Source organism: Pelodiscus sinensis, chromosome 2 (genome assembly GCF_052426305.1).
Source record: "Pelodiscus sinensis isolate ZL-2025 chromosome 2, ASM5242630v1, whole genome shotgun sequence".
Taxonomy (NCBI): Eukaryota; Metazoa; Chordata; order Testudines; family Trionychidae; genus Pelodiscus; species Pelodiscus sinensis.
In genome coordinates, this window is record NC_143053.1 from 99264756 (window position 1) to 99277431 (window position 12676).

The following is a 12676-nucleotide window of genomic DNA, read 5'->3' on the forward strand; positions in this document are numbered from 1 at the left end:
ATACATTTACAGTTAAATTCATGAGTACAAAAAAAAAAGTGTACAGACCAGGTTGGAACATTTGAGAGTATTACGTACATTGGTAAGTACAAACATTCACAAATTAGTCTAAAATGTATAGTATGCTTTGAAATATTGAATGAGGCAAATGTAGACGTGCATTCCAAAATATAAAAATGTTGTATAAAGCGTGAGACACCGTTAGAAGGTAACACGCTTACACAGATTACCATGGCACATGCACACCCTCAATGTCTGGAAATCACTCAAGAGACAGATTTCACCTGACTGACAGTTATAGCAGGATATCTATTCACACAAATGCAAGCTGGTACTTTTAAAAGGGTAATTTCCTTTAATTTGCTGTTTTCACATAAGCAGTGTTTTTCTTATATGATGTGGTGGGGATGGTGATTTGCGCTGAGCTTTTCACTAGATAGTTTAAGTGGTTTTGAAACAAAAACTAAAATCTGTTTTGGCTTTATGATTTGCTTTCCATTTTTTACCATGCAAGAATTTATTTATACATTTTTTACAGTAAGAATTCTAGGATGCAAAAAAGAAACACAACAATACACTTGTTGATTTTCTTCAAGAAGAGGGTATTTGAGTCAGACTTTTGGTCATTCTAAAACACTCACTATAGAAAAAAGGTTGTGGCGGAGAATCTTTCTGTCATTTCTTTTTTTAAGTGTGATGAAAAGTAAAGGCAAAAAGAGAGAGAGAGAAAAAAGAGAGGGATGGCAGATACACTGAGAATCTGCAGTATAGATAATCAAACCCTTTATTGGCTAAGTTACATTAGACTGCAACACTGTAAAAACCTGTTAAGGAGAGGAAACAGTAGATTGGTAGAGGTAGTAGAAAGTCTGTAACAGTCAGAAGATGGCTTACAGGAGTGTGTCATGCTAAAAAATCATCATGCTGTTTCAAAAAGCTGATCAAAACCAATTAACTAAATAAATAAAGAACACAAATCATTTTAAATAGTACGGTCTAACTGAATTTAAAAAAATCAATACAATACAATGATAAAGAAAGAAAGAAAGAGAGCCTAGGGTTCACATCTGAAAATGGCTAGTTTTTGCGGTTGGCATTGACCCACCCACTCTTCCCATTTCTTGTTTAATTATGTGAAAAACTCATTTCTGTGCTATACACAGCATATAATTATTTAAACTGATTTCCCTTACTGTTGTGCTTCATGTAGCTAAATTATGATTGTAACTTTGCTGATTAACATCCCAGTAATGGTAATGACAGCACTATCCTCTGCTCTGTCAGATATCCTGGAAAAAAGATTCCAGGAAGCAACATTTTGCTCTAAATATTACCTATAATTTTTCGTATCTGCTTGCAAAAAAGGGGGCGAGTGGAATTACAAATGTACACTACACTTTTGTGCCATTTTGGGTACAGAAGAAATTTTAATAACTAAAACACAAACAAATTGGATAAGCAACTTACTTTTGTTCATTCCTGAACTGTCATCATCACTTTCATCCACGAAAAAGCAACCAATTTAAAAAAAAAAAAAAAAAAAGCTAGTGCAAACCTCAAAATGTTGATCAATCATTAATTCACACAGCAGTTGTGTGAGCCTGTGTGTGTGTGCACAATGGAATGTTTCTATATGTGACTTCCCTCAAAATAACTTTATAGAACAGTCAATGATAGTCAATTATAAGTATTTGCACAGGCATTCCTAACTACACCAGGACTATAGAGAATTCTGGTATACATCTTATGTAAAGTATGAGGAACAATTAGTAACAAAAATTACATAAGAAAGTTATATTTGCATTTTTGCAAGTGTTGCAAAGTAACAACGGTCATGTAATTCACAACAAGTAACAAGTAGTAGCCAGAACCAATTATTGACTAGATTTAAAAACAAAAAACAAACAAAATAAACAGGCAAACAAACAAAAAAAGGGTTAGAACAGAAAAATCACACTTTATGGGGGGTTTTAGACAAATCTTTGTGTCAGAAGCCCATTTACTACAAAAACAGCACTATTTCATTATTGTTTTAAGTAAACTGTTGCTCTCGCTGATATTAAAGGTTACCATTTCTGTACATGTAAAATTATTGCTTTTTTTTTTTGAAAAATATATTTAGCATGCGAGTTTCTTTTAATTCATTTCCTGCCTTTACAAAATGTTACAATTAAAAAAAACCTAGTAAAGCTTTTGCAAAAAATTTCACAGAACATTTTCTTTCAAGGCAGCAGTTACTTTTGATAATGCATAAAATTATATGTGCAAAATCTGAAACTCTCAGAAATATTACCATCACACATAGTGTCACAGCAATGAGAAAAGAAAATATTTATATCTGTGGAATACATTTTTGAATTGCTTACACTGCATGGTTTGCCAACCTGTTATGTGCCACAACCCCCACCTTGAAAATTTGCATTTAAAAGAGTTACTGTAGAAGAGGTATATAAAGCTCTTTCCCCCCCAACACCACCAGTGATCACCAAGTACAAGACATGACACATTATATAAACATTAACCTGCCACCACAAAAGAAGTTACTCATCTTTTCAAAATGTCACCAAGCCCAGAAAGGAAGGGCAACTGGCTTGCTGAACAAAAATGCAGGAGCATAAAGTACCCTAAGGGCCTAGGTCAGCCTGAACTTGTTCAACAATTCCTTTTCTATTAAAAATGTACAGATCAGCGGCTTTAAACAGCTGAATAATTTTTTTAAACGTGCAGACTTCCTTTGTGATCAGGTCAAAGAAAGTAGCCCTGTTACAAAAAAGGTCCTGAGAGTAAAACACCGAAGCCTTTTTTTTTCTTTTTTTTAGTGTTCAATCAGCTTTTCTTTTCCAAAGCAGAATATAAGTCTTTCTGTGGAAGTGTTTCATTTTCCATATTCACATAGTATTAATGGTGTGCAGTCAAGAACAAGACTTAGAAATGCAACTGGTCCCCAAACTGTAATGAAACAAACCATTGTAGAATGATGGTCTTCTCTTCAGTCCTTCATCAAGCACTACTCTCTCAAGCACCAAATGCCACCTCTTTCTCGCTCCCCCTCTTTTTCTTTTTTCAAGTTTACTTTGCGGCTTGACAAGCAGTGGCAGTTTCCTTAATTAATACTTCTTCGGCTCCCAAATCCACTGCTGTTTTTCAAATGTATCAAATAGTCGTTCTGAGCATCAGGGAGGTTTTTGTTACAGTACTTAAATTCTTCACGCTGTCCAAATCACATATAGTTTAATTTTTCCAGTGTCTCAAACTTATCTTGATTAATATAGATGCCTTGCACTGCCACAGTGCTTGCCAACTCGACTGTTTATTATAAAGGAAATAAGGAACCATGGGACTGATTAGTACGTCAATTTATATATATCATGTGTAGCATCTTCATTTATTTTAAAATGATTAACAGTGCAGAAGCATTTCCATTCTAGCAGAGAACTGTTTTCACTCTAGCACAGTGACTCCAGAGACGTGATGGCTTCTAGGGAAGTTTTCCAGCTGTTCTTCTATGGGGTTGTTGGGATCATCGTTTTGAAGTTGTCGGAATCGCTGATCGGGGTACTGGCTGTTGTCAAAGGGTACCTGGTGCACACACTGCACATGTGTTTTTAGGTTCCCTTTCTGAGAGGCACTGTATGGACAATATCTGCATTGGAATGGTCTCTCCCCTACAAGAAAAAAAAAGAAGAGAAAAGCTCATTCCTTCCTTTTGTTTCCAAAGTATAATCTTCCTATTAACACTTACATCTCTGCTCCTATGATGAGATCTTACATTCCTCCACATTTTAGCTACTTTTTTTAGCATTATGCACACTAATTTTGACCTAATACATCAAAGAGTTATTTTTTAAATAATTTCCAGTGAGAGAAAACCATGTCAGGTTCCTATAAACTGCCTGACATACCGGAATAGAAAACAAAAGTGACTGAAGGAACACTTAAAAGGTTAAGAATGGCTGTGAGAGGAAGAACTCAAAAAATCAGAATTCTGCAGTAACAGAAAGGGATTTATATATGAACAAAGAGGTTTTTTTTAAAGGATTTTTACCAATTTTCTTAAATAATAACCATGTTGGAAAAGCAGAAAGAGATATTCTTTAAAAAAAAGTGACCTGCAAGATAAAACTGGTTCTAAACGGGAGCTTGCAGCAAATGACATGCAGAAATCACTGTATGAACAATGCAGTTTGCAATCTTGATGACTAAAACAACATGGCAAGATTAATCTTACATAAATACATTAACCTTAAGCTAAAGTCCCTGATGAAGTGAAACAGACCATTTAATATTAGCACAACATAAAATACGACACCCATGGAAAATCCTAGCAAGTTTCAAGCTGTGCCCATGGCAGCTTTGGAAATAGCTAAAGAAAGCCCAGATCTGGTTGACATAATGTATTAAGTACATCTCTTTCATTAATAGATTTAGAAAATTCCTAATTAAAGCTGGCCCGAGATTCATGACATTTACCAAAGTTTGGGGTAAGACAGAAAGATTTGCAGCAAAATTAAAGGAAAAAGAGCTGCTGTACAGGCTGCAGTATATTTGAAATGTAGGAAATAGTAACTGAACGAGAGATGTGATAAAACTTCCTTAGTTGGATGCTGAATTTCCTGCAGTAAACTAAGAAAGATGTTTTACATTTTTGTACGGCTGCATCATGCCTAAGAGACAGAGCCACAATTCCAAGAAAAAGCACTATCATTAAAACCACTCACACTAAGCCAGCTAGAGGTACACCAGGGAACCATGAGAGGAGTCTTTGCATTGGGGGAGGGGGGCGCAGGGGAGAGGGACATCTTGCCCCAGTTTCTCTGGCTAAAAATTGTGAAAAGGACCCTGGCCTGAGGATGCAATTAGGGGTAATTCAGTAGCACAGCTAAACCAATCAGTACTTGGGAAGGAAATGTGCCCTGCAGGTCCAGTTGTAATCCACCCACAGATGAAGTGCCATCAGTAGCAACATAACATGAAAGGAGTTATCATCTTCCCACAAGATATAACTACAGTGGGGACTAAGAGCTGTGATAGTGGGTGGGAGAGTCTGGGAATTCCCTTCGAAACAGGCCAAATTAGCAGAACTCTCCTAACTTCAGATTTAAAGACGGCAACCAGTGCTAAGGGCCAAATTTTCCTACACTGAGAGAAAAATCTCAGCTGTCAGCAAATGGGAATGTACAATTTCCATCATAAGAGAAACAGGATAAAAGGCACATTAACGAAGATCACACAAAATGTGGGGAAAGAGACTTCAAACTTTTGGAGGCAAACACAGTCACTCTAGATTAAGGAATTTGGGGAGGTACTACCACACCCAGTAAACACTACCATGTTCAGGGCACCTCAGTGCTTTTCAATTAGCTTTAGAGCAACATCTGACTTTATGCCCACAAAAAAGAGCAACATAACTGCCTACTCAACTGCACTTGCATGTGCATATTTGGTAGATGGAGGTCCCGTAATTGATTTATTTGCTTGAAATTGCGAACTGCAACATTAAACAAGTATGTTTTTGCAAGCAGAAAATTAAAAGTAACCGCTGAAAATTTGGCCCTTAAAGTGTGCACTGCCCCAAGCTGGATCAGCTGTGCAGCTGCCCCTTCTAAATGCTGAAGCGGCGTTCAAAGGGGCAGTGCCACTCAGCTGTGAAGCGCTGCCCCTTTAAAACGCTGTCTCTGTATTTCAAAGGAGCCACGCTGCACAGCTGAACCCAGGATCAGCTGTGTGGCATGGCCCCTTTGTAACGCTGAGGCGGCGTTTTAAAGGGGGCTGCGCTGTGGAGCCTGGGGTTAGCTGCGCAGGAACCTGAGGGCAGCTGGGGAGTCCCCACCTGACCCCAGGTTCCATGGCTTTGAATGCACAAGAGTCCCCCGCTGAGGGCTCTTGTACATTTAAAAGCTGGCGCCCCCCCTGTGCAGCCTGGAGTCAGCAGGACTTCCCATTGGCCCTGGGCTGCATGCGGAGTTCTGCATTCCTCCTTTGAAATGTATGAGCCCCCCAGTAGGGGCTCTTGTACATTTCAAAGGAGGAATGCGGAAGTGCCTATCAACTAGTTGAGTAGTCGATGAACATTCCATCAACTACTCAACTAGTCAATTAACCACAATTAAACATCCTTATTTCAAGTGCAGCAACCTACATGATTCCTTGATTGTTTACATTATAATCCACATCCATGAATGAGACAAATTAGGTTGCCATTTGTTTGTTCATTATCTATTATTTTGATTAATAGTTCATTTCACATTATTGCAAATGTTATTTTTAAATAGTTATGTTGCGAACATGAATTCCATTAATCATGATCTTTTAAAAAAAAAAAACTTCGGAAGGAACTGGACTGACATTTCGTATGTGAGCAAAATGTTATAAAGAGGAATTTAGTTGGCATTATTAATGTTTTGCAGATCAATACTACTAATAATACTTTGATATGAACGATTTTTGTCCGGGAGAGGCTCTAGAATAGAAAAGGTACTATAGCACGAAGAATAAACACACTAAAGGAAATAGCAAGCAAACAAACAAATCTCTAATACCATAATGCTGCATTTCCCCTTTGGTCATCTGCAAAGCATGATAGCCGGTGGGTTCTAGCACCACTGAAGTAGCAGGAAAGAGAGATTTCCAAGGTGCCAATGACAAATATTTTTCTGATCAGCAGCTTTTAAACTTTTTTTTGCTTTTTTTTGTTTCAGTTGTACAATTCAACATACTTGAACATAGGACCAATGCCTATGCTTACAGAACTATAAAGATGCTTTAAATTACATGTATCATCCCAATTAGATGATGAATCATGATCTTGTCATCCATCTTGCAAATCATGCCGCCTGAGAGCAAATACTTGTCCTTTAAAATTTTCTAGAGCATTTTGTTTAAACAAAATATTTGAGCATAAAACTAAGAATGGGCTGTGAACCCAACAGGATAGACAATCATGTTGTTTTTTAAAAAATGAAACAGGAAGATCCAAAGAACAGCATATGTGCCAGAAACTGCACTACTGATGCCATTTGTAAGACAAACTACTGCAACCTTGGTCTTTTAATACAATGCCACAAGATCCAGTTTTACCTGTGAAATCCACTGCTTTTAAAGTCAGAGACACACAAGTCTGTCTGTTCAGACACTCACAGTGATTGTTGCAAGAGGGAACTGGCTTAATTTTGTACCCCTTATGTGACGGGAGTGTGCTACTGGAATTTACGCTTATTGGATCATGTCTTTAGAATGCTATTTAGTGTATTCCAAATGATAATACATATTCATTGTGGAATGTGTTATCTTAATTATGAATATATTCAGATATTTAGCATTTATAAAAATATTCAGAATATTCAACATTTAATATGGCAGCATTTCAAGTAAATCTGCCTGAGTTTGCACTGCCTGTATTGACTCAGGTCATGTAGTGTGTGTGTTGTTTGTCCTTCTTAGAAGACCAGGAACTGTACTAGGGTTCTTAGGAAAGATGTATAGTGAAAAAATGTTTTTTAAGACAGTGATTGTGCAAAAGCAGAGACAAAGCAGAAAAAATTATGTCATCTCAGGCATCCACCTAATTATTTCCTATATTTAATTTGGTTATAATTTCTTCATTGCTGGTGATACAATTAACGTTTATAAAGCTATAGGCTATGGCCAAAATTGTCAAACTTATTCAGGTACCTAACTGATTTTCAGAGGTGGTCAGCACCTCCTACTTCCAATGAATTGATTGCTCGTCACCTTAAATTAGGGTTTTGGGTGCCTAATTTTAGGCAACCAATTTTAGACTCATTGTGAAAGTGATGACTTTAAATTATTCTACTAGAAAGTCCCCAAATACTAATAACACTATTGTAAACTGCTACATTTAGGACTGCACAATCTGCTAGTTCTCTTTTATAAGGGCAAGGTGTCCAAAAGTTTGATCATCTGAATACAGAAGAGTCCGGGGAATTGCGATATACTGTCTTACACCAAAAATTAATTTTTTTAACTTTAAATAAGTGCTCAAGGGAAGATTTCTTACCTATAAGGAAGCAACATTATATGCAATGAATTCTCTTCATGTGAAAAACCTTTATACTAAAGCTATTGTAAGTGATGGCTGCTGTATTTTGCTGGGAGCAAGTGCATGGCACTGCTGAAACCTGAATTGACTCTAAACTGTAAACTCTCTAGAATAGCGCTGTCCCCAATTAAAAAAAAAAAGGTGGAGTGACAATATTTTAATTGGGAAATAATTGTGTTACCAGTGTGCTGGAGGCATTGTTCTTAATATATTCTATGCTTTTAAAAGCTTCTAGAGTTGCAGGTTGAAATGAAATTATTCTCTCTAAAACCTCAGGGACTTACCAGTGAAATTTTGGTGGCGTGCATAAAGTCATTGTTTATTATGAAAACACGGACCACAATAGATAACTGACTGTTTTCATTTTAACTGACAAAGACACTCACAAACCGAGACAAAGGCTGAAATTAAAGAATAATTGTGACAAAGACGAGGAAAGAAATTATCTGTGGCTGATGATGATTTTACTGGAATTTCTGTGGAAGAGAGACTGAATGTCAAGAGATTGAGAAATTGGTGCAGCTCACCTCTGCCCAACCCTGTGGAAGCTGTTGCACTGAGAAATGTTGTAGTGTAATCTGCTACAACCAATGTACACAAACACTAAGATTACAATAGTGAACTAAGTTTGCTATGAAAGAAGTTAGTTAATAAACGCAGCACAGCATGAGTTTGTAAAGACAAGTAAGCTATGTACCATAGCTGTTACTTCCTAGAAATGACCTTTTTACAATTTGTCTGTGTTTTAGAATATTTTAAAATAGACTTCCAATTGCAATCTTATTTTTTCTTTCAAAAAGCATTGCCTTCAAAATCAGGGATCTCAGCTATGCCTGGGACAAGTCAGAAAAGATAAAGAGACAAAAGAGATTCCACAGCACAGACAACTTAAAGATGCTTAGGTTTGCTAAATTTATGTTAGAATTTATGAGAGTTCACCAAAGACCCCCATTGTGCTAGTTCTCACAGCCACAGTGTTTCACTGTCTGTCAAATACTTTTATTAAGGAGTCATGTCTTTCTACCAATGTAATGGATCATCAGTATAAACAGAACACTCTTGGATTGACTTCATCTACATTCTCAATATTTAATTCTCTAATTATGGCATATCTTTGCTGTTTCTACTTTCTCTGCCTCTCTTTCCCCATACCAAAAAAAAAATCAGTATCTTCTTTGTGGAACAGGGATTGCATTTCAGTTTTAAAAGGTCACTGATTCCTGATTCAATTCAAAGCCCTATGATATATGAATCTTATTACTATCATTGAGATTTTTTTAATCACTAGTCACCAGATCATTAAATTGCTAAAATTTATTTTGTGAGGGGAGATATTTTAGTCATAAGGATAAAAATAAATTCAAAGGCACACATGGTTTAGTGCTTGTGTTTCTAGTGGTAGGTCTTGATATACTGGATAAAACCCCTTCATAGATACATTAAAGTTGACTTTTATTTTTCTGAAGTTTCTCGTGTAAATTTATTTCTGATAAAAGGTGGCATGTTGACTGCCCTGAGGAGGGAAGTAAAGATGTAAAATCCTGTTTAATTGGTTAACAGGTTAGAGCAGCCCTTGTCTGCATGGCACCTGAACTCCGGATGACCAGAGCAGCCCCTGTCTGCAGCAGCCTTCCCCCAGCCCGACCTGGAGCAGACCCTTGTCCATGGCAGGTGGGGAGCTGCTCCCGGCCTCACCAGTTAAGGGTGAGGCTTACTGGTTAACCTTTAACACCCCTAAAGGGAAATCCTGCATTTATCCACAAAATAGGAACAGCATGGGCGGCAGCAATTCAGCCCACCTCACAATAACCTGGGGACAGGGTGGTTCAGTCTCCATGATGCATTCCAATCCTTGATGCTTCTGCTGAAGATTACCAGCTAAGATGCAAATTAGGAACAACTCTGTTGACTGTTTTAGGTGATGTGGACACGTTGCCTGCTGAAAAACGGGCGGAGAACACCAAACTAATTTCACACAGGGCAACAAGGGGTCAACAAAAAATAGCAGCTTTTATTCCCCTATGGCTGGTTCAGCACAAAAAGAAAAATTTTATAGATAATAGTCTTGGGCTTTAATCAACAGCCAACACAATGGAAGAAACTATTCAGAGTCCTTGTGAAGAGAGTGGTACATGAATGCCATGAAGCTGTGGTTTCTGATATGACTTCTTGTGGGAATGGTTTTGGATCATTGATTCTAATGATGCCTTTGATTAGGTCCTTAAGAGTTAATAAAGTTCTATATACAGAGCTGGTATGGAAATGCATAGGGATGTTAAATTTAGATTAACTTATTGAATAGTTGATGGGATTTCCATCGACTATTTGATTAGTCGATAAGGGCACCTCTGCCTTTAAACCATAGCAAGAGCCCTACTGGGTTCTTGCTACAGTTAAAAAACAGAAGTCCCGCAGGGAGCATGGGGCCAGTGAAGGACTAGCTCCATGCTCCCTGCGGTGCCTGAGCCTTTGAAATGTACAAGAGACCCACCAGGGCTTTTGTACATTTCAAAAGGAAGCCCCGAAGGGAGCACGGGGCCAATGGGGGAGTTCCCCGCGGACCTGCTCTCCTTGCAGTGCTTCTGCTTGGAGAAGTCCCCCACTGACCTACTTGTAAATTTCAAAAGCAGAATCGCAACAGAACTACTGCGGGTGGAGACTGCTTCAATCCCTGCTTGTACCATTTCCCGCCTTGCCTTCATCTCCCCTGCACCATGGGTGGTGCTGGGGGCAAGTGGCTTTTAAGCTGGCTCCCCTCCTCCCCCCCAGCACTGGCTTCTGCTCCTCCGCCTTGCTGCCTCTCCCTGATAGAGGCAGTAAGATAGGGGGAAGCGACTAGTCGCACGAGTCAACTATCCAATAAGCTTATGCTTATCGGATAGTCAACTAGTCACTTACATGTGTAGAATTGCACCCACTTACCCTAGAGCTGCATGTAGGGGCTTGGTAGGATGGGAAAGACTAGAATATTGTGGTGATAAAAAAAGAGAAAAAAGGGTTTCAATCCTACATTCAAGATAGCAATTCAAGTGAGAGCTGCTTATGAGTAGATGAAGCCCACAACTCACTTGTCAAGGCTGAAGAAGAAAATAGATAGATGCAGTGGTTTTGTTTTATTTTAAAAACATAAAAAATCCAATTCAGAGAACTGAAAGAAGTGTTTGTCAGGACAGGAAACACTGTACATTAGAAACAGGAAACACACCACCACACAGAGTCCACAGAAACTGAAAGGTAAGAGCCTTTCAGAAAGATCAGCTACAGGATAACATGATAGGAATACTCTTCAGAAAAACACAGACCAAGTGTTATTTGTGTTTTTTAAATGTATAACATACTGAGGTGTAAAAGCAAATCTCTCTGTCTAGTGAGTCTCGTAATATGATCTCATATTTATATACCACTTTTTGCATCATGCAATTACCTTTCCCTTCCATCCACAATACACCGTTAACATCTTTGCCTACACTTTAACTGCTTTCTATATGTAGCAGTTTTGGGTAAAATGCTAAAAAAAAAGTTTTAGTTTCTAAAAATCAGAGAAACACTGTTATTTACACATTTGTTATAAAACAGTCAGTGCTTTACTGATGAGTATCACTGTGCCACTTTTTCCCAGCTACCACATTAAAAACCAAACACCCAATTAATTGTAAAACATACTTGTTTTGGGGCATCTGCGGAGGTGGTGTGAACTTCAGTACCTCGGAGTCCATTAGACTCAAATACCACTGTGGGAACAAGGGGGCTTGTTAACAGATGAACATTCAAGCTTCGTTAGTGTGTGTACATTATTTGAGACCATTACAGATTAACCACATTCAAAAAAAGACACCAGCTACTAGCCTGTGGCCGGAAAATACCAATTTACCGTAACACTTACTGTAAGAGAGTGTGCTAATGGCAGCCTAGGGGCACTGCCCTTTTTAATTCAGACTTCGGTGCTGAAGAAAGCAATCACTGACAACATTAATTATCAGTGTATGTGTAGAGGGACCCTCTTCTTGCATTACTTACCATTTGGCCTCTGTCATTTTGCATCAGACTGGCTTATGTATGCATCATTCACACTTCTCAAAGAGAACCCACTAGTCTCACTGTCTCATGTAATGCTTATGAGGTATCTTGATACTGGTAGCTTTAGCTGGCTACGTTCTCAACAGTAGATCATTCTAGGGTAAAAATGGCTGACAGGAATTTTAGTGTTTATAATTGACCCGTCTAAGGAGGATCTGGTTTCATACAAAACTGTTCTCATCAATAGCTATAATGAAAGAAAGCAAAGCCTTATGTTCTGCTGAAAGGGGCTACTCTGATTTCAATTTGTGCTGGTGGCAACAGAATTCATTAGCATATTCATTTCTGAGTATCCTACTCTCTAATTAAAATAAAGCATTTGCAAACAGGCTTATCTCAAATGCATTGCAATTTTATGGAAGGGGGGAGGTCAGGTATGGAGTATGTAGAGAACAAGAGCAATACCAATCAAAAACAAAACCTAGGGTACTACATATTGGGAAGAATTTAGATTATTTAGGTTAGTACAGGAGGTAAAATTAAATTGAACATTCTGTTAGTTGGGTTAAAAAACAAAACAAAAAGCTGGTGATAAAAGAT

General features: G+C 38.0%; 1 protein-coding gene across 9 annotated transcripts in view; it reads right to left on the bottom strand.

The window, feature by feature from the left end:
• Window positions 1–1932: 1932 nt before the first annotated feature.
• The window catches only part of ZNF516 (zinc finger protein 516), a 148406-nt gene continuing 137662 nt past the window's right edge, over window positions 1933–12676 (bottom strand). For 8 of the 9 annotated variants that reach the window (XM_089776329.1, XM_089776332.1, XM_089776336.1 and 5 more), the window contains one exon: window positions 1933–3665. In XM_089776329.1, the coding sequence (XP_089632455.1) occupies window positions 3442–3665 (224 nt within the window). In that variant the 3' untranslated portion in view covers window positions 1933–3441. Of the gene's footprint in view, window positions 3666–11722; window positions 11791–12676 lie in introns of all 9 variants that reach the window. The other variant, XM_075921070.2, reaches the window with a different exon arrangement.